Consider the following 21,892-nt stretch of genomic DNA (forward strand, 5'->3'; position numbering starts at 1 on the left):
TAGGGCAGAAATCTTGGAGCTCACCAGGAATTTCCTTGTGGGAAAAATATGGGGGAGGCGTGTAGGTTTTCACCTTGTAGCCCTCTTATTTAGGAACCAAAAGGGGAGGCAGGTTTGCCTGACCCAGTTCCCAGCTTAACTTTTCCCTTTGGCTTAATGAGTTTAGGGTCGCAAGATTTATTTTCCTTTCACAGTATGTAAGCCCTGGGTCTGGGAGGGCCCTGGGTCCGGGGGTGATGGTTGGGAATCCACCATCTTGTCTCACCACTGCCAGAGACACAGATGTGGCTTCCGTTCATAAGTCGGAGAGAAACATAAATGTTTCTCTCTAAAGAACTAGATTTGCCAGTCCCTTTCTTTGGCATCTCAGCTTCCTCTGACTTTGGGGCAGATTTGTATAGGCCTGGCCACTGAGGAACAATCACTAACCATTAGGAAAATGCAAATCAAAACCACAGTATCATTTTATACCTACCAGTATGACCATAATGCAAGGCTGTGAAAGGAAAGTATCTTGGGTCCCTTCAACCTGCCTCCCATTCTAGTCAGTCATCCCTCTGCTCACTGAGGCAGATGCACAGTTGACTGCCTCCTTTGGAAAGGCTGATCAGAAACTCACAAGAATGCAACTGTTCATCTCTCACATATCTGTGACCTGGAAGCCCCCTTCCCGCTTTGAGTCTTCCTGTCCTTGCTTCAAGTTGTCCCACCTTTCCAGACTGAACCAATGTTCTTCTTACATATATTGATTGATGTCTCATGCCTCCCTAAAATGTATAAAACGGGGCGCATATCATCAGGACCTCCTGAGGCATTGTCACAGGTGCGTCCCCAACCTTGGAAAAATAAACTTTCTAAATTAATTGAGACCTGTCTCAGATTTTTGGGGTTCTCTAGGTAAATAAATAACAAGTATGGGCAAGAATGTGGAAAAATTGAAACCCTCACACATTCCTGGTGAGAATGTAAAATGGTGTAGCCAATTTGGAAAACAATTTAGCAATACTTATGTTAAACAGTTACCACATGAAAACTTAAGTCCACACAAAAGCTTGTACATGAATGTTCATAGCAGCATTACTCATAAAGTCAAAAAATGCAAACAACCCAAATGTCAATCAACTGATGGATAAAATGTAGTATATCCATATAATGGAATAGTTTTTAATTTTTTGTTTTATTTAATGAAATATTCATCAGCAATTAAAAAGAACTAGCTGCTGATGTCTGCTATAATATGGACCTTGAGAACATTATGTTAAATGAAAGCAGTCACAAACAACTCCATATTTTGTGTTTCCAGCTATATGAAATGTCTAGAATAGGTAAATCTATAGAGGCAGAAAATAGATTAGTGATTGCCAGGGGCTGAGGGAATGGGAGGGAAATGGGAAATGACTGTTAATGGGTATAGGGTTTCTTTTCGGGGTGATAACATTCTCCTAAAATTAGATTGTGGTATTGGTTCCACAACACTGAAAAACCATCTCACCTTAAATTGGTGAATTTTATAGTGTATGGATTAGATCTCAACAAAAGTTTTTATTAAAGAAAAGATTTATCTGGAGATGGATAGTGGTGATGGTTGCCTAATATGAATGTACTTAATGTCCTTAAAAATTAAGGCGATAAATCTTGTTATAAGTAACACAATAAAAAATGAGTTTCAATAAATTATTTGGGGACATTTGAGTCTTATGCCTTAGCTTGGAACAACTCTCCTGTGAATAAAATGCTTGTGATGTGTTAAGCAACTGTGTTTATAACTGAAATGAGTGACTACCAAAATGACGGTAAGGAATTTTTTAGAAGGCAATAGCCTGACCTTAATAAGGGCTCAGATTTCTCCAGTGTGTACCTTGTGCCAATGAAGTACAGGAGATTTTGTTTTTTCATCCCATCTCACGGATGAGGAAACTGAAGTTTGTTGAGATAACTTATGCAAGGCACAGATGAACCTGAACACACCTTTATGTAACTAAAACCCTGTTAACCACTATGCTTATATTCTGTGCCTCTCTGCTTTACTCAATTATAAAATGAAAGAGATTTAGATGATCTCTAATATCCTACCAACCTGAAATTCTTGTTTCATTACAAGAAAGCATTTCCTATATAATTGGGAAATATTCTGTATTATGTAAAAAGCTTAATCTGGCAGTGAACTGCACTTGTGATTCTAATATTTAAATTGTGGGTGCATATTATCAAAGCACCTTATGGTGCTGTGTCCCAGAGGAAACCAAACATGGAACCCATTTCAATCCCCATGCCAGCAGGCTCCTCAGACTGTAGTTCTCACCATGCCACAGCCCATCTGGGAGACACCACAGCATTTGCATAGTGATTTGTTGTTGTTTTTGAGATGGAGTCTCACTGTCACCCAGGCTGGAGTGAAGTGGTGTGATCTCAGCTCACTGCAACCTCCACCCCCTGGGTTCAAACGATTCTCCTGCCTCAGCCTCCCGAGTAGCTGGGATTATAGGCGGGCGCCACCATGCTCAGATAATTTTTTGTGTTTTTAGTAGAGACGGGGTTTCACCATGTTGGCCAGACTGGTCTTGAACTCCCGACCATAGGCAATCTGCTGGCCTTGGCCTCCCAAAGTGCTGGGATTACAGGCGTGAGCCACCGCGCCTGGGTGTGATTTGTTTTAAATTTGTCATCCAAAGGACCACCAGGATAGCTAGACAGTGGACAAGAGTTTTACTGTCAATATCACTTTGCAAACCAGGGAGTCTCTAGCATGAACCCAAAGTGCTCTCTCAGAAGAACAGAGGTTAGAGGTTTTATTTTAAAAAAAGATATATTAACTTATTTCTCTTTGAGAAAGTTCATGGCACTAGTAAGGGTTTGGGGAGCTCTGACTAGTGAGTGAAGCCAAGGGGCCAGATCAGTTCTGGAGGTGCAAGTTATGCTGAAGCTATGGAATAAAACTGGCTTCAGGTCGGGCGCGGTGACTTCTTCCCATAATTTCAGCGCTTTGGGAGGCCGAGGCGGGCGGATCACTTGAGGTCAGGAGTTCAAGACTAGCCTGGCCAAGATGGTTGAACCCTGTCTCTACTAAGTACAAAAAAACCCTAGCCGGGCTGGCGCCTGTAGTCCCAGCTTATGGGGAGGCTGAGGCAGGAGAAACGCTTGAACCCGGGAGGCGGAGGCTGCAGTGGGCCAAGATCACGTCACCGCACTCCAGCCTGGGCGACAGAACGAGACTCCGTCACACACACACACACACACACACACACACAATTCTTTATAGAAAGACAAAGAAAAAAACCTGGTTTCAGGTTACAACAGGCAGCTCAGCAGCCGGCCTGATGGTGACATTCCTCAAGGACGGCCTGCCCAGTGCTTCCCCCCTACTCCGCTCCTCGACTCTGCTGTGGTTGGGTATGGCAACAACGACACGTTTTTATGATCAAGTTTCACAAATGACACACATGAACTGTCTCACTAACACCAGAAACAAGCACCAGAGAGGAAGAAAACGAGCCGCGGTGCCGGACATTCCGGGCCTTTCTGAAGACGTCCCCATCCGTGGCTGGAGGGCAGCCCGGGCGGCGGCGGGCGGCCTAGGGGCGGGTGCGTCGGGGCAGGGCACGGCGAGCCCGGGGCTTCTCAGGACCACCAGGCCGCCTGGACGCTGGGGAGAAACCCCCACTCCTACGGCTGCTACGACGGCACCAACCGCGCTCGACGGTGGCCAGGTCGCCGCCGCTCCCTCCCGCCAACGACACGCTCGCGCGGCGTCTATACGCACATGACGACAGCACGCACGGCGCCGGCGCGCGCGCATGACGTCAGCACGCACTGCGTCGGTGCGTGCGCGCCCAGACGTTCCGCCGGGTGGCAGTCCCAGCGGAGTTTGCGGGTGCGGCCGGGACCGGGTTTTGTCCGCGGGCCCGGGGGCGGCGGGGGCCGGGGAGTGAGGGTCCGGCTGAGCCCACCTCGCTGGGCCCTCCCTGGCGCCCCGCCTTGGGCGGCGGCGAGCGCGCGGGCCGCCATGTCGTACATGCTCCCGCACCTGCACAACGGCTGGCAGGTGGACCAGGCCATCCTCTCGGAGGAGGACCGCGTGGTCGTCATCCGCTTCGGCCACGACTGGGACCCTACGTGCATGAAGATGGACGAGGTCCTGTACAGCATCGCCGAGAAGGTAGCGCGCCGGACCCTCCCGCCCTGCTGGCTGTGCTTCCGCAGCGGCCCCGCGCCTCTGCCCCTTCGGCCTCGCCTGGAGGCGCGAGCCGTTCCCCGAGGAGGGGCCGCGGCGCCGTCGTTCAGGCGATTCCTCCCCTCGCTGCGGGCGAGCGCTCTCGGGGACTGTGCTGGCGTTTCACGCCTTTTTCTGCGGGGAGCTCTTGTAGTTTTTCACATTTTAAAGGGTTTATGATCCCCCTCCTCTCAAATGAATTAATTATTTCTGTTGATAAGGCGTTTTTCCCAAACTTATAGTTCAGTGAACAAAATACACTTGCAGGTTTTATTGAGAGCGCGGATCCTTAATTTAAAAGGATGTCTTTTTTTGGTATCTTATTTGTTGTATGCATAAAGCAGGACTTTCGTGTTAATAGCATAAGAAATCCTGTTTTTCTATTGGTGTTGTTTTCTTTATCCCACCACGCTTTTTGTAAGTCATGTGGCTTACAGCTTAGAGTGATTAAGATGCAGTAAACATCAGGAGAAAATAGAAATATGCTTTGTTAGAACTAGTTTTCTGAATTTCTAATATTAGTACACTGAGTGGTCTTGGCATTTACTTGCTGACAATAAAAGTTGTAGGACACTATTTTATAACCAGGTTTCATTCTTTTTCTGTGGTTCCTCATAGCAATTTTAGGATGACTTTTATTTGGGTTTTGCAGCTGTAGCAATAGGGCAAAGGGCATAAATACTAGGGTGTTAATAAAATATTTGCCATATTAATTTTCCATAAGTAATTTGAGAGGTTATTCATTTTAATGAAGAGTAAAAGTAACATTGAAGCTATCTTTTCTTTCACAGATGCTAAAGTAGGCTTGGGTTAAAATAACTCCTTTGAGTAAAGAGTAACAGATGTAAGGACATATTTTATATTCAGGAAAGGAAAGACTATCTGGCCTGCCATTTATTAATTTTTGCTATTTCTTATTTCGTAGGAGAGGCATGAAGTTAGGAACGGTTGTTATATTTTAGTTATTACAAGAATCCCTTGGAGTGCTTACTAGAATGCATCTGTGATTCTGATTCTATGGGTATGGGGTGAAGTCCAGCAATGGCTGTTTAAAGAAGCCCCTCAGGGAATTCCGATGTGACTTGTGTCACCTTCCATGGGGGTCAGGGACAGGTGGAGTAGCTTTATTACCAGCCATCTCGCAGCCTCTTCCTCCTGGACACCGGGACACTGAGGACTTGAGGAGGTACCTAGGGAATGCAGGAGAGCAGAAGTTCTCTCACATACTGGGGGTTCTGCCAGCCAGGGATTAGAGATGAGAGAGGCAGTGCCAGCACATCAGCTTGTCATTGCTTGAGCTGTAGAGGACAAGGGCAGATACTGGAAATCCAGCGAAGAGTTGACTAAGAGCAATTTCCCAATAAGTAAATAACTGCTGTATTGACTTTGAGTTATGAATTCTAGAATCTTTCACTGTTCTACATTGCAGGTGGTGGCCTAAACATCAGGTGGTGTTCAGATCCTGCTGCCGGCAGCTCGAGGCTAGGATGGCTGGAGATGTGAGGGCCTTTGTCTCATCACATCTGAGCAGAGCTCAGCAAGATGCTCTTAGCTAGGAAACAGATTTTATGTGTTAATGTAAGTGTTTAGGGTCTTTGCCAGATTGATCTTTTTTTCAAATTCCTTTATGTCCAATTTCTTTGTTATTACAGAATGAATCACTGTATCACTAGTGGACACACACTTAAGGATAGTTGAAATGGGCTCGCTTTGGGGTATTTTTTTTTTTTTTTGGTCTTTTAAAATAGTCTGATTTTTGTTTTTGTCCAAAAATTTGGATAGCTTTATTAATAAACTTTTAATGCAAATATTTTAATACAGTTATTAAAAGTGCAAACCTAGGACAGGCGCAGTAGTTGATGTCTGTAATCCCAGCACTTTGGGAGGCCAGTGTAGGCAGATCACTTGAGCCCAGGAATTCGAGACCAGCCTGGACAATATGGTGAAACCCCTTCTCTACTAAAAGTACAAATGACGGGCGTGGTGGCACGTGCCTGTAGTCCCAGCTACTTGGGAGGCTGAGGTGGGAGAATCACCTGAGCCCGGGAAGTCAAGACTGTAGTGAGCTGCCGGGCGCGGTGGCTCACGCCTGTAATCCCAGCACTTTGGGAGGCCGAGGCGGGTGGATCACGAGGTCAGGAGATCGAGACCATCCTGGCTAACACGGTGAAACCCCGTCTCTACTAAAAAAAAAATACAAAAAATTAGCCGGGCATGGTAGCGGGCGCCTATAGTCCCAGCTACTTGGGAGGCTGAGGCAGGAGGATGGCGTGAACCCGGGAGGTGGAGCTTGCAGTGAGCCCGGGATTGCGCCACTGCACTCCAGTCTGGGCGACAGAGCAAGACTCCGTCTCAAAAAAAAAAAAAAAGACTGTAGTGAGCCATGATTACACCACTGAACTCCAGCCTGGGCAACAGGAGTGAGACCCTGTCTCCAAAAAAAAAGTGCACACCTGAAATGCATTAAAAGAATATTCATGTTTTATTTTCTTCTTATTCTATGGGCAAATATGACTTCCTAACTCTGGAAGCCCTTTTTGGAGAAGCTCAACAGAAATTTTTGAAATATAAGGTTTTAGTATAAAGAACAATATAACTATTTAAAAATTTCCCTGTGCAGAAATGGCAGATAATGGGGATTCTTCCTTATCTTGTTCCGAGTCCTGTCTGGATATCCCAGCTGTTTTAAAGTGAGTAACAGTTCCAAATGTTCAGGCTGGACTTGATACGGTTTTTCCTAGATGTGTTGTATTGATTTGCTGCTTCCACAGGGCCCACTTGAGTTCATGCTGGATTAGAGTTGAGCTGTAAACTTGAGGAAGAAAGTCAGTCTGGAAACAGAGCTACGCTGAAAAGATTTCACAGATGCCTAGAGTTTGCTAATAAGTGTGGGGCAATTCATTTGATAAAGTGATAATAATAAATAAAGTTTTCATCTGGGCACTGTGTCTCACGCCTATGGTCCCGGCATTTTGGGAAGCCGAGGTGGGTGGTTCCCTTGAGCCCAGGAGTTCGAGAAGAGCCCGGGCAACATGGTGAAACCTTGTCTGTACAAAAAATGCAAACATTAGCTGGGCATTGTGGCATGCGCCTGTGGTCCCAGCTACTCAGTAGGCCGAGGTGGGAGGATATGAGTCCGGGAGTTCAAGGCTGTGACAAGCTATGATCGTGCCACTGCATGCCAGCCTGGGTGACAGAGCGAGACCCTGTCTCAAAAAAAAAAAAAAGTTTTCTATTTAGCAGCTGATTTTATGCAGTTTTGAAGCGAGACAATTTCATGTACCTTTGAGCTGTCTTTCCATTTTGTAGGAACACTCTCACAGGAGACAATTTCATGTACCTTTGAGCTGTCTTTCCATTTTCTAGGAACACTCACAGCAGTGCTTGGGGTTCACTGTTACCTAAATCCCATGATGGGTGAGAAGACTGAATGGGACGTTTACTTTTTGTGTTAAAAAGCCCACGCAGATAGAGTTTAAAATAGCCTCAGTGAGCTGGGCATTGTGGCACGTGCCTGTAACCCCAGCTGCTCAGGAGGCCAGGGCTGCAGTAAGCTATCATCGTGCCATTGCACTCCATCCTGGGTGACAGAGCGAGACCCCATCTCTAAAAACAAAACAAAAAAATTCGTCAGTAGTATTATTGACTCATGATAGTACATTTTTTTTTGTTTGTTTGAGACAAGAGTCTTCTTGTGTTGTCCAGGCTGGAGTGCAGTGGCACGATCTCGGCTCACTGCAACCTCAGCCTCCCGAGTAGCTGGGACTACAGGCCTGCACCACCACCACACCCTGCTAATTTTTGTATTTTTGGTAGAGATGGGGTTTTGCCATATTGGCCAGGCTGGTCTCAAACTCCTGTCCTCAAGTGAGCCAGTCACCTCAGCCTCCCAAAATTCTGGGATTACAAGTGTGAGCCACCATGCCTGGCCCATGATAGTACATTTAGTACATTCTAATAAATTGTGTATAAGGCAGATATACATTTATGGAACTTCATAGGAGCCATATTAGGGGGTGTATCTTAAGTATCACATTAAGGATCACAGAACGCCCATTGAACCAGTGAGAGTCAACACTCAGCCCAGTTGTAGAAACAAACAGAATGGATATTTTTGGTGTTTCCTCTGGATTTTTGTCTGTGGATAATAAACAGCCTTGTAGCTAACCACATGGTATGAGGGGTGGTGTTGAGCAGTGGCTGAGGGTGCAGACTCTAGCTAGGCTCTTGGCACTTCATAACTGCATGAGCGTTACGATCTTGGCCCTCTACGTCATCTTACCTGTAAAAGGGATACTCGTGCCTAATTCATAGGGTTGTAGTGGGATTAATAAAGGTTTCTAGAGCACTCCTGTCACACAGGCAGTAATGCCACTGTTATTACTATGATTACTTCTCTCACATTACTAAGTTTGCAAGTTATTGTGAGAGCTGATTAAGGCAAACATTAATTTTAGAAAGTCAAGTTAATTCAGTTTTTTTTATGGCTTTGACATGAATTACCTAAAAATGTAAAAATCAACACTTTAAAAATTTGTTGTGCTAATCAACTGCCCAGAACACTTTTCCAGAAGTTTAGGTGTTTTCTTAGCTGGTGGAGGGACTCCATACAAAAGTGTAGAACAGTGGTTGGTATCATGTGCCAGCCTTTGGCCATGTGTTTTGCAGAGTTGTTTCATTGTAACTTGGCAGGTGGACCTAGAGGCATGCGGAAGAACTGCTGAGCACTTTAATTGCTGACTTGCCTAAAGGAAAAGCATGCTTGTGAGGTGTGTAGGCAACAGAGTTGGAAAAGATACTTACAATTGCAGGCAATCAAAGAATTTAAAAACAATTTGAGGCCAGCGCTGTGGCTTACACCTGTAATCCCAGCAGTTTGGGAAGCCGAGGCAGGCGGATCATCTGAGGTCAGGAGTTCGAGACCAGCTTGGCCAACATGGTGAAACCCCATCTCTACTAAAAATACAAAACTTAGCCAGGTGTGGTGGTGGGCGCCTGTAATCCCAGCTACTCAGGAGGCTGAGGTGGGAGGATCTCTTAAGGCTGGGAGACAGAGGTTGCAGTGAGCCGAGATCACGCCACTGCACTCCAGCCTGGGTGACAAAGTGAGATCCCATCTAAAAAAGAAAAAAAAGCTGCCTTTGTTGAGGAAGTCACGGGATGACCTGGCAGAGCAGTGTGGCTGCACTCACCCAGCTCCTCCTCCAAGCGCTTGGTTACTGTGCAAATGTCGCCACCAGCAGATGCTGCTGGATGTTTGCTGATGTTTGCCCTCAGCTCATGCTCCTCCAGTCACCCCACAGATGCCATATCACTGAGAAAAGATGGGGGTGGGAGACTGGGGAGCTCTCCTCTGCCTGCCCCTTCCAGCCTCTCCTATCTCAACTCCCAAGTCCCACAGTAACTTCCTTCTCTCTCCATAGCCACGGCTTTTGGAAGTTGTCCACACTGAAGTCCTCTGTTCCTCAGTCCTTCAGCCCCTGCAGTGTCCCCGTCCCATATCGTCCCCTCTGGCAACCTCTCTGGGGCACTCGGCACAGCTCCCCGGAGTCTCCTGCGTTGGTTTCTGAGACTGCCTCCTTGGCATCCCTTTCCTGCCCCCAACTCTAGAGTGGGCTTCTGCGCTCACTACCAAGCCTTTCCTGGCACCTGCCACCCTGGCTGGGATCACTGCTGGCTGTAGGTGGCGGCGGTAAAAGGTAGCTCTCTCCAGCCCAGACTCCATTGTACAGCTCCAGGCCAGTCACGACCTGGAGGGCCTTTTTCTCTGGATGTCCCTTAGTTTTCTCAAACTCAGTATGTACAAAACTGAACTCTTCAATTCCTGCTTTCTTAGAAATAAATACATGGCCCAGAATCCCAAGCGGAAAAGGTCCTCTGTGGGCCAGTCCACCTGCACATCCGTCCCCACTGTCCTGCACTGCACCTCTGCTTCCTTGCCCTGGCGCTGGATCTGAGACCTGGCTGCTGTTCTTTTGTCTTTCTCTTTACACATGGAATTCTCTAAGGACGTATTTTTCCCTGCCACCCCGTGACCACACCACCGCCCCTGTCTCCTGTGGGTAGGCTGATTCTGTCATGGCTTGGTGGAGGATCTGTCATCCAGAGTTCAGGCTTTGGAGCCAGACAGGGTGCATCGCAGCTCTGCCACTTCCCTGTGCGGCTGGGCATTACTCACGTGACCTTTCTGAGCCTGAATTCCATCACCTAAAACATTGGTGACATCTATTTAGAGGTGTTGAAAGAATTAGAATTGAAAAGAATTCAGCTGTGCCGAAGTGAGAAGTGCCTCATATGTAGTGGATTCTCAAATGTTCATGAAACTGGTCTGTGGTGAAATCAGAGGATGTTCAAGTTCTTGTGACACAGGAGCTTTATGTGGTAGTTTGCTTCTGTTAGAATTCTCGGGGTTAGATGCAGTGGGCCGGAGCTTGAAGGCAAAAGGAGAGTCACATTTGTATCTTTAAAGTTACAGTTACTCAGTTGCCCTCTGATTATTGTTGTTGTTGTTGTTATTTTGAGAAGGAGTCTCGCTCTGTCCTTCAGGCTGGAGTGCAGTGGCATAATCTCAGCTCACTGCAATCTCCACATCCTGGGTTCAAGTGATTCTCATGCCTCAGCCTCCCAAGTAGCTGGGATTACAGGTGTGCACCACCACACCCAGCTAATTTTTGTGTTTTTAGTAGAGACAGGTGTGCACCACCTCACCCAGCTAATTTTTGTGTTTTTAGTAGAGACAGGGTTGCACCATGTTGGCCAGGTTGGTCTTGAACTCCTGACCTCAAGTGATCCGCCCGCCTCAGCCTCCCAAAGTGCTGGGATTACAGGCATGAGCCACCTCACTCAGCCCTGCACTCTGTTTATTAAATGCCTACAAATTATTAAAAACCACAGATGGTTATAATATTTACTATTTTTTACATGCAAGAAAAGGGATGATAAAAATTTGTTGTGACCTTTCTTTTTTCTTAAGTACACAATTTACAACCCTGTCCAAATGATATTTCAAGTAATTTGTTATTTGCATGGTGATTCCGTAAGTTAATATAATGTTACTGGTATTTATTGTATCTGTCCCTGAGCAAGGCATTGAAGGGATAATAATGAAATATTATTTTGACTTTCCTAATGCCTGTGACCATTTATTTTGTTGGTGTATTTATTTTAGCTTCTGTAGGGAAGTATTTTGTGTTTAAGTCAAATCAAAAGACAGTTTATTAGTTTACCATGAAAATAAAGCTGGATTCTGGCAACTTGACCAACACATTCTCACTGTGGACGCTGCAGGAAACCAGAGCTTCAGAAATGGGCGTTGTCAGAGTGACCGGACTCAGAGGGGCCCATGTCTAATGCAGGCATCACTTTGGGGTTTTGAAAGCACATGGACGGCCGCGAAGCGCGCGCTCCTGCAGTGGGCCGTGTGCTCACTGGGGTTTCACGTGGACGGCGAGGCGCGCGCTCCTGCAGTGGGCCGTGTGCTCACTGGGGTTTCACGTGGATGGCGAGGCGCGCGCTCCTGCAATGGGCCGTGTGCTCACTGGGGTTTCACGTGGACGGCGAGGCGCGCGCTCCTGCAGTGGGCCGTGTGCTGGAGTTCTGATACGATTTGCCCTTCACCAAAGCTGAAGGGCAGTGGAGTCTTTGTGAAGTGTGGGCTTTCCCACTCCCCATCTCCCCGCCCTGCTCCACGGTTTACATTTCCATCTTAATTTTTAAAAAATATTTCCCAAAGTAGAGAATATAGTGAACCCCTCTGTTCCTATTGTTCCACTTCAACAATTGCTGGTATTTTGCTGGTCTTGTGTTATCTAACCCTCATTTTTTTAGGCTGTTTCATGCAAATCCCAGATATCATTATTTCACCTGTAAGTTACAGTCAGGTTGTAAAGATTTAGTTTTATATGAAGAAATGTTATGCATATCCCATTGACTTCCCGTGACTGCTGTGAGAGGACGCTGCAAGCTGAGGGGCTTAAAACAACAGAAACTTCTCTCACAATTCTGGATACCAGAAGTCCAAAATCGAGGTGTTTTCCAGGCTGGGCTCTCTGAAACCTGCCAAGGAGAGTCCTCATGCTTCTCCCAGCTTCTGGTGCTGCCAGCAGCCTCTTGGAGCTCTTAGGCTTGTAGACGCCTCTGCAGTCCTCGGTGCCCCCAGGGCCTCCTGTCCCTGTGTCTTCATGTGGCCATTTTCCTGTAAGGACACCAGTCACACCAGATTAGGGGCCCACCTACTCCAGTAGGACCTCATCTTACCTTAACTAATTACGCCTGCAGTACCGTTTCCAAATAAGCTGTGCTGTCAGTTTGGGGACACAGTTTAACTCATAACACATAGAAGTGGCTACAAGCTTCTAAAGGGCATTGAGTTAGTATTTATAAAGAGCCTTTAAAATGTCATATCCTTTGTTCCAGAATTTTAGGAATTTGTCCTTAGGAGATAATGAAGTATGTATGCAAATTTAAGGGGGAAAATGTTCACAGATGAATAATATTAATGAACCATCAGAGAGTAACAGAAGATGGTGTAGGAGGCTCTTCTCGCATTGCTATAAAGAAATACATGAGACCGGGTAACTTATGAGAAAAGAGGTTTAATTGGCTCACAGTTCTGCAGGCTGTACCGGAAGTGTGGTACTGGCATTCGCTTCTGGGGAGGCCTCAGGACCTTCCAATCATGGCAGAAGGCAAAGGGGAACAGGCACGTCGCATGGTGAAAGCTGGGGCGGAGTGTCACACACTTGAACAACCTCAGCTCACTACCCCGAGGACAGCACCAAGAGGATGATGCTCAACCATTGAGAAATTCATCCCATGGTCCGGTCGCCTCCCGCCAGACCCCACCTGCAACACTGGGAGTTACGTTTCAACCTGAGATTTGGGCAGGGACAAATGTCCAAACTATATCAAATGGTAAAGCAATGGCATAGCCATTTGATGAATCGTGCAGCCATAGAAGTTTTCCATTTTTGGAAAGTAGGTAATGTATGTAAAAGAATGCTCATAATTGGCCGGCGTGGTGGCCCACGCCTGTAATCCCAGCACTTTGGGAGGCCAAGGTGGGTGGATCACCTGAGGTCAGGAGTTCGAGATCAGCCTGGCCAATATGGTGAAACCTCGTCTCTACTAAAAATACAAAAATTAGCCAGATGCGGTGGCACACACCTGTAATCCCAGCTATACGAGAGGCTGAGGCTGGAGAATAGCTTGAACCTGGGAGGTGGAGGTTGCAGTGAGCCAAGATCGTGCCACTGCACTCCAGACCGGGTGACAGTTTGAGACCGTCTCAAAAAAAAAGAAAAAGAATGCTCATAATTAAAGCAGGATACAAAATGTTGTAGTACGATCACAATATGACCATATTTTGCTATGTCTGAACAGAAATAGTATGAACAAATTAAAAAATATATGTCTGTAAGAAAGAGGGGAAAGAATATAGTCAAAATATTGCCAGGCGTGTTGGCTCACGCCTGTAATCACAGCACTTTGGGAGGCCGAGGCAGGCGTATCGCTTGAGTCCAGGAGTTCAAGACTAGCCCAGGCAACATGGCAAAACCCTGTCTCTACAAAAAAATACAAAAATTAGCCAGGTGTGATGGTACGTGCCTGTAGTCCCAGCTGCTTGGGAGGCTGAGATGGGAGGATCGCTTGAGCCCAGGAGGCAGAGGTTGCAGTGAGCCAAGATCTGCCACTGCACTCCAGCCTGGGCAGCAGAACCAGACCCTGTCTCCGGAAAAAAGATAACAGCAGTCACCCCTGGGTGTTGGGCTTGGAGGTGATCTTATTTTCTTTTTATTTTTCTGACTTTTCTAAATCTCTGATAAACTTGCAATTAGAGAAAAAATAACAGAAAATGTGTTATATGCAGTATTATTGGGGGTACTATTAGTATTTGCAAGTGTTCAGACCTAATTGTGGGGAAATGATGGCAGGATTCTACAGGCATATTTTAGAGCAGCTGTGAGATGGATGTGGTTCATATAGATGATTACTAGATCAGCATAAATAATATGTCTGTGGACGTTTTCTGCAGGACTTTCATAACTTGCTACCTGAGTGAAATTTAATTCCTAAGCTATTCTGGGAGATGGTAAAGTGAGGCGGAAGGAGCCGGTGGCCAATTCCTGAACTATTCTGGGAAACGGTGGTGTGAGGCGGAAGGAGCCGGTGGCCAATTCCTGAAGTGTTCTGGGAAATGGGTGAAGTGAGGCCGAAGGGGCCGGTGGCCAAGGTCCCAGTGGTGTCACATGATCTTCCCACGTGTTTGCTGCACTGGGAAAAAACGTTGAAGAATTAGTTTGAATATTGCCCTGTTGGCCAGGAGTGATGGCTCACTCCTGTAATCCCAGCACTTTGAGAGGCTGAGGTGGGAGGATAGCTTGAGCCTGGGAGGTCGAGGTTGCAGTGAGCTGATTGCACCATTGCACTCTAGTCTGGATGACAGAGTGAGACCCTGTCTCAAAAAAAAAAAAAAAAATTGCCCTGATCCACACAAATTCTTGGTTTTGTTTTTATAAATGTGCTTTTATAAAGTGAAAGCCAAAGTGTTATTTCAGTTTTTTTTTTTAATCTCCTTTTAGGTTAAAAATTTTGCAGTTATTTATCTTGTGGATATTACAGAAGTACCTGACTTCAACAAAATGTATGAGTTATACGATCCGTGTACTGTCATGTTTTTCTTCAGGTACGTTCTCTTAAAGTTGTTATTGAAATTGAATTTTGTCAGTTTGGAAGCTTAATGTAACCAGCATCTCTTTAGATTATTTTATTTTGAAGGAAGTTGGTTGTACAGTCATGTCCCCAAATCGTTTGTATCACCAGGCAATCAGTGTGAATCTTCTAAATAATTTTCAAAGTAACAATTCTAGTTTTAGCATTTACTCAATAACAAGTTACCCTTTTGAAATAACTTTGCGGGGAAACCTAGGTGAAGTGTAATTCAATGAAAGACATTCTTACTGACATTTTAGATACCTGGAACTATAATCTGTTCATCAAAAATGTGTTGTAAAATCACAAATTTAGGCCGGGCACGGTGGCTCAAAGCGCTTGTAATCCCAGCACTTTGGGAGGCCGGGGTGGGTGGATCACAAGGTCAGGAGTTCGAGAGCAGCCAGGCTAAGATGGTGAAACCGAGTCTCTACTAAAAATACAAAATAAGCCGAGCCTGGTGGCGCATGCCTGTAATCCCAGCTACTGGGAGGCTGAGGCAGGAGAATCGCTTGAACCCGGGAGGTGGAGGTTGCAGTGAGCCGAGATCACGCCATTGCACTCCAGCCTAGGCAACAAGAGCAAAACTCTGTCTCAAAAAAAAAAAAAACCAAAAACCTAATTTATTAAATATGATATCATCAATTTCGGTGTCCTTTTTTATATCCAAGAGGAACACCTGAACTCAATTACTTTGCTTATAAATACAAGATTATTTTATCAGCTCAAAAATTTCATTATGGAAATTTAATGGGGAAAGAAATCACCATCTGATGGTGTTTTTACTTGTTTAGTTACTGTGGAGGTTGGTGAATTAGCTACATGAGCTTTAGACCCTTCTCCAAAAGTGGAGCCTCCTACTTGCTAAGGAAGGTCAGGTGGGTTGTATAGGGTATGTATTAGTTTTATATTCTTTGTAACAAATTAGCTCACATTGAGCAGTAAATCACTCCGCTTTTCTGAGCTCACAGCTCTGTAAGTCAGACATCCAGGCAGAGCCTGCTGGCTTCCTGCTCAGGGTCTCACAAGGTCTGAACCGTGGGCCAGGTGCTTGTCTGGAGTGTTTGAGGGGCTTTTTTGGGTTGTGGGCTGAGTCCAGCTCTTCGTGGTGGTGGGTCTGAGATCTGCTTCCTGGCTGCTGTTACCTGAGGCCACTCTGCTGCTAGAGGCCCTCAAAGTCACCCTCAGAGCCAGCACCGGCACGCCGGCACATTGAGGTCTTTTCACACAGGTTCTCTGACTGCCTGAAAAGTTCTGCCTGAGAAAATGCTCTGGTTTTAGAGGACTGTGATTAGATTAGACTTGCCAAAATAATCCAGGATAATCACCTTGTTTTATTTATTTATTGAGATGGAGTCTCACTCTCACCCAGGGTGGAGTGCAGTGGCACCATCACAGCAACCTTGAACTCCTGGCTTCCAGCCATCCTCCCGCCTCAGGCTGCCAAAGCGTGAGGCGCTGCCGTGGTTCTGGGCGTCGGGATACGCTCCCCTGGACATGCCCTTAGGCTTCCTAGGCGCCTCCTGTGAGGTTGAGAAGATCTGTGAGGTGCGCCCTGCATTTCTTGTGAACTTTTGATCTTTCCTAGGTTTCAGCAAAGATTGTGTGGCCGACCCTCATCCTTTTCTCTACTGTGCGTTCAGCAGCCATTTCTGAATTTCAGCACCTTTGGCCATCCAGAGAGGCTAAAGAATTTATTCCTTTTGTTAACAGTTCTTACACTAACTTGCCTCTTTTCCTCTCTTGAAGGCAGCACCTCTGAGACTTTGCTTGGAAGTTTCCGCAGCTGAATATCCCAAGTGTGTTGCTTTTGAGCTCTGATTTCCCGTAACTGCGGACCCCGTGTCCCTGTTCCTCGGCCACTCTGTAACGGGGGTCCCCTTTTCTCCGTTTCCCAGTAACACACTCCTCACTTCCTTCCGAGCCCACACCAGGCATTCCTGAAGTCCATATTTCTGTTAACAGCCTGTTCGAGGCAATAGAGGCCTTTTCTATTTTGCCCCTCAAAATTCTTCAGGTGAGAACAGGGAGGGCCGTCTTAGCTCTCTGTCGCCCAGCGTGCAGCGGAGGCCAGCCTGGGGCTGGAGATGCTGTGAGGGGCAAGGAGGCTGCAGACAACAGCCTTGGGTGGCGGCAGTAACCTACTTAGTGTAGTTTGATATTTTTGGGACTGATGCTGTACTCAGAAAAGGAGATGAAACTTCCTTCTGCTGTTTCTGTGATTTAGAATTTTAAGACAAACGGTTCTTTAGTTAACTTATGCACCTAACATATATCTTGAGCCCCCACCAGGTTTGTGGTCTAGTGGTGGGGCCTAATGTCAGATAAGACAGGATTCCCACTCTCATAGGACGTTGTCTGATAGAAACAGCTGAGTAAATTAGCAGGGGGTACTGAAGAAGTGGAAGGAGGCAGGTATTTATGAGATGTAAATACCGAAGAAGCACACCCAAGTCAGATAGGGCTGCGGGGAGGGTGCTACGGCAGCCCCCAGTCAGTGTAGAAGGAGCCTGGTGCATGCTGCATGGAGAGCCTGCCTGCAGCATGGAGAATGAGAGGGCGGTCAGAGGTGGGCTCCAGACCCTGATCAGATTTGCCCTCCTGAACCAGAGACTTCACGGGGAATACTTTCTACGGAATAGTAGGTGGAGGCCAAATGCATGATCTTGTGGAAGTGAACATTAAAAACAGTCTTCAGGTGGGGCATGCCTGCAGCCCAGCCACCCTGCAGCCCGGCCACCCTGCAGCCCGGCCACCCTGCAGCCCGGCCACTCTGCAGCCCGGCCACTCTGCAGGCCAGGGTGGGACTGGAACCAGGGGTTCAAGTCCAGCCTTAGCAACATAGACCTCATCTCTAGGAAGAATAATCAGGCCGGGCGCAGTGGCTCACGCTTGTAATCCCAGCACTTTGGGAGGCCGAGGTGGTAGGATCACTTGAGGCTATGAGTTTGAGACCAGCCTGGCCAACATAGGGACACCCCATCTCTACAAAAAACTAAAAATTTAGCTGGGTGTGGTGGCTCGTGCCTGTGGTCCCAGTTACTTAGAGGGCTGAGGTGGGAGAATCATTTGGGCCAGGAGGTTGATTTTGCCGTTATGCCCTAGGCTATACGACAGTGAGACCCCATCTCAAAAAGAAACTTCAACAAACCAGGATAAATTTATGCCAGTACAACAAAGGGTTAATATCATTATCTTGTAAAGTGCACATAGTATTCATGAGGAAAAGAACTAGTCTCTTGAAAGATAAGTAAAGAATTATCTACTTCCCTAACCATAAACATGCAAAATGTCATCTTCATTTCATAGTTGAAGGGCTTTTAATACAATTTATGTCAGTGCTCATAAGAGCACCGTGAAAAACTTTGCACGTTGCTTTTATCAGGTAAATTAGTGCAAATTAGATGGGGGTCTCGTTTTGTTATCCATGTTGATCTCGGACTCCGGGCCTCAAGTGATCCTCCTGCCTCGGCCTCCCAAAGAGTTGGGATTACAGGCATGAGCCACTGCGCCTGCCCTCCTTTGACCTTTTAATTTCCCCTTAGAATAATTGTCCTAAATAAACACAGAAAAACGCAGGAAAGAGCTTGGTGGACAATGCATTTCATTTTTAAAAACATTTAGGTGCTTCCTGTATTCTCCTGCATCATGGCATACACTCTCGATTTTACGCATTCTTCAGTGATGTTAACAAGAGCTTGTAACACTGGGGAAAATACGGCATGTTTTCAAGGAATTCTTTTTTAAAGAGACTTTCATGAGAACGGATGCGCATGTTTCTCTTTGCAGGAACAAGCACATCATGATTGACTTGGGGACTGGCAACAACAACAAGATTAACTGGGCCATGGAGGACAAGCAGGAGATGGTGGACATCATCGAGACGGTGTACCGCGGGGCCCGCAAAGGCCGCGGCCTGGTGGTGTCCCCCAAGGACTACTCCACCAAGTACCGCTACTGAGGTGCCCTCAGTCTGCGCCGATAAATGTCCTGGAGGCCTTTTTGTGTGGAAATGTTTTAAGCTATTTAAAGCCTTTGGAAAATACAGGAAGCTCCAGAGCTGGAGGACCTCTGAGATGGCATTGATTACGTGGTCTTAACTCACCGAAATAAACAAGCACGTGGTGAGAGGAGCAGGCCTACTTGTTTGTTCTCGGGAAACTTAATGAGTAGATTTTACTGATTTTCCTAGTCAACGTTAATTCCTACCCTTGGAGTAAAACGAAGGTGTTTATCCCGTGAGGTTGTGCGTTTTGCATACTTGATGAGTCTGCTGGGGCTGCGGTGACAGCATGCCACGAGCTGGGCCTTAACAGAGATGTGTGCTCTCACAGCTTTGCAGGCAGGGGTCCGAGATCAGGGCGTCGCAAGGTGGGTCACTACTGAGGCCGTGGGGGGAATCTGCTCAGGCCTCTCCCTGGCTTCTGGGGGCTGCTGGTGGTCTTTTCAGTTCCTTGGTGTGTGGATACTTCATCCCATCTCTGCCTTCACCTGTGTCCTCCCTGTGTGGGTGCTGGTGTCCAAAATTTCCCCTTTTCGTAATGACATCATCTGTGTTGGATTGGGGCCCACCCTGCTCCAGCATGGCCTAATCTTAACTAATTACATTTGCAAGGATCTTATGTCTGCAAAAGTCACAGTCTGAGGTGCTGGGGGTTAGGACTTCAATATATAAATTTTGCAGTTACACAATTCAATCCATGACATAATCCAAAGGCTTACTCTTACTCTGGTTATAAAAACAGTACAATAGGCCGGGCACAGTGGCTCACGCTTGTAATCCCAGCACTTTGGGAGGCCGAGGCGAGCGGATCACGAGGTCAGGAGATCGAGACCACGGTGAAACCCCGTCTCTACTAGAAATACAAAAAATTAGCCGGGCGTGGTGGCGGGCGCCTGTAGTCCCAGCTACTCGGAGAGGCTGAGGCAGGAGAATGGTGTGAACCCAGGAGGCGGAGCTTGCAGTGAGCCGAGATCGCGCCACTGCACTCCAGCCTGGGCAACAGAGCGAGACTCTGTCTCAAAAAAAAAAAAAAAAAAAAAAAAAAAAAACAGTACAATAAAATATTGTTTATAACCTTCCCTGTGAGGAATAGGAGCTATTTTTTATTCTTCCCAAGATTGTATTTGATGTAAACATATTTTCTGTAGAAGCCATGGCCCTTCAGTTCATATAGTTAGAAAATTTCCTTATTGGCCAGGCACGGTGGCTAACGCATGTAATCCCAGCACTTTTGGGGGCCACAATGGGCAGATCACGAAGTCAGGAGTTCAAGACCAGCCTGGCCAACATGGTGAAATGCCGTCTCTACTAAAAATACAAAAATCAGCTGGGCATGGGGGCACGTGCCTGTAATCCCAGCTACTTGGAAGGCTGAGGCAGGAGAATTGCTTGAACCTGGGAGGTGGAGGTTTCAGTGAGCCAAGATCGCACCACTGCACTCCAGCCTGGGCAACAGAGCAAGACTCCGTCTCAAAAAAAGAAAAGAAAATGTCCTTATTACAGTCTCAGGTTTCTCTTGCCCTCTCTCATCCTAGCAATGTGGATGGTTGGTTGGGATCTTTGTGTCCCGTCTCAGCACACTCACGCTCTGAAGTGAGAGTGAGGAAGGGCAGGGATGGTGGCACCTGAGCACACCCTGGGCCCTCTGGCCTGAGACCCAGGCTCTGCCCCACCAAGTGACCTTGGGCAGGGTACCTTCTCTGAGCTTCCGTTTTCTCCTTGGTAAAGACGGATAATAGTGTCTGCCCTGCACACAGATGTGAACGCGGAAGCACATGGTGCCTGCCGGGCACAGGAGTGTGGTGCACAGGGCTCACTGCTGTCAGAGATTGATTGCTGTTGTGGAAACAGGAGGGTACTTACAGAATGAAGCACATTTTTTACATACACTACAAATGAGTGTGTGCTTTTTAAATGGATTTAAAATTCAAATGCAAATCTGCAGTTTAATCTCCCGAGTGCTGATTCTTCCATGTATAAAGCAGGAGAGTGTAACACTGTATCAGAGTGAGGGGCTAGGGAGAACGTGTATGTGACCCCGAGTACCTGGCGTGTAAGACACTCAGTATTACACTCCTGATATTTCTCCAGAGCAGGTGAAACAGACGGCCAGGAGGCACACGAAAAGACACTCAGCATCACTGCTGGTTAAGGAAGTGCAAATCAAAACCACAGTGAGACGCCACTTCACACCCACGAGTTCAGCTAGATACAAAAAGTAGATCACAACAGGCGTTTGCAAGGATGTGGAGAAATTGAAGCCCTCACACACTGCTGGTGGGAAAGTGGTAACACAGGCAGGCAGGTCGTCAAAAAGTTAAACGTGGGCCGGGTGCAGGTGTCTCAAGCCTGTAATCCCAGCACTTTGGAAGGCTGAGACAGGCAGATTGCTTGAGCCCAGGAGTTCACAACCAGCCTGGGCAACCTGGTGAGACCCTGTCTCTACAAAAAATACAAAACACTTAGCTGGGCATGGTGGTGCGTGCCTGTGGGCCCAGCTACTCGGGGGGCTGAGGCAGGAGGATCACTTAAGCCCCGGAGGTCAAGGCTGCAGTGAGCCATGGTTGTGCCACTGCACTCCAGCCTGAGCAGCTGAGCAAGATCCTGTCTCAAAAAAAAGAAAAGATAAACATGGTGTTACCGTTTGACCCAGCAGTTTCATACCCAGGAGAATTGAACGCATATGTCCACATAGAAACTCGTACACAGAAGCCAAAATGTGGAAACCCACGTGTCCATCAACAGATGAATGGTTAAAGAAAATGTCCATCCATAGAATGGAATATTATTCAGTCATAAACAGAATGAAGTACTGACACATGCTACAACGCGGGTGAACATTGAAATCAGTAGGTTAAGTGAAAAGCCAGTTACTACCTATTGTGCGATTCCATTTATACGGAATTTCTAGAATAGGCACATCCATAGAGACAGATTAGTGGTTGCTTAAGACTGGGAGGGAGGGGGAA

General features: G+C 46.8%; 1 protein-coding gene across 2 annotated transcripts; it reads left to right on the top strand.

The window, feature by feature from the left end:
• The first annotated feature begins 3,809 nt into the window (after positions 1–3,809).
• On the top strand, positions 3,810–19,162 carry TXNL4A (thioredoxin like 4A). 2 transcript variants are annotated; one of them, XM_012506386.2, is made up of 4 exons: positions 3,833–4,156; positions 5,640–5,788; positions 14,791–14,894; positions 18,710–19,162. In XM_012506386.2, the coding sequence occupies exons 2-4, from the start codon at positions 5,753–5,755 to the stop codon at positions 18,879–18,881; spliced, it is 312 nt and encodes a 103-aa protein (XP_012361840.1). In that variant the 5' UTR covers positions 3,833–4,156; positions 5,640–5,752; the 3' UTR covers positions 18,882–19,162. The 2 variants fall into 2 exon arrangements, with proteins under 2 accessions (XP_012361838.1, XP_012361840.1); XM_012506384.2 differs by lacking the exon at positions 5,640–5,788 and having other exon boundaries at positions 3,810–4,156.
• The last annotated feature ends 2,730 nt before the right edge of the window (positions 19,163–21,892 follow it).

This window comes from Nomascus leucogenys, chromosome 4 (assembly GCF_006542625.1).
Source record: "Nomascus leucogenys isolate Asia chromosome 4, Asia_NLE_v1, whole genome shotgun sequence".
Taxonomy (NCBI): Eukaryota; Metazoa; Chordata; class Mammalia; order Primates; family Hylobatidae; genus Nomascus; species Nomascus leucogenys.

Bases quoted from the DNA above. Each gene is read 5' to 3' on its own strand.
- TXNL4A (XM_012506384.2), top strand. From the start codon at position 4,004: ATGTCGTACATGCTCCCGCACCTGCACAACGGCTGGCAGGTGGACCAG. The intron at 4,157-14,790 runs GTAGCGCGCCGG...ATCTCCTTTTAG, and splicing joins TGTACAGCATCGCCGAGAAG to GTTAAAAATTTTGCAGTTAT. The intron at 14,895-18,709 runs GTACGTTCTCTT...TTCTCTTTGCAG, and splicing joins ACTGTCATGTTTTTCTTCAG to GAACAAGCACATCATGATTG.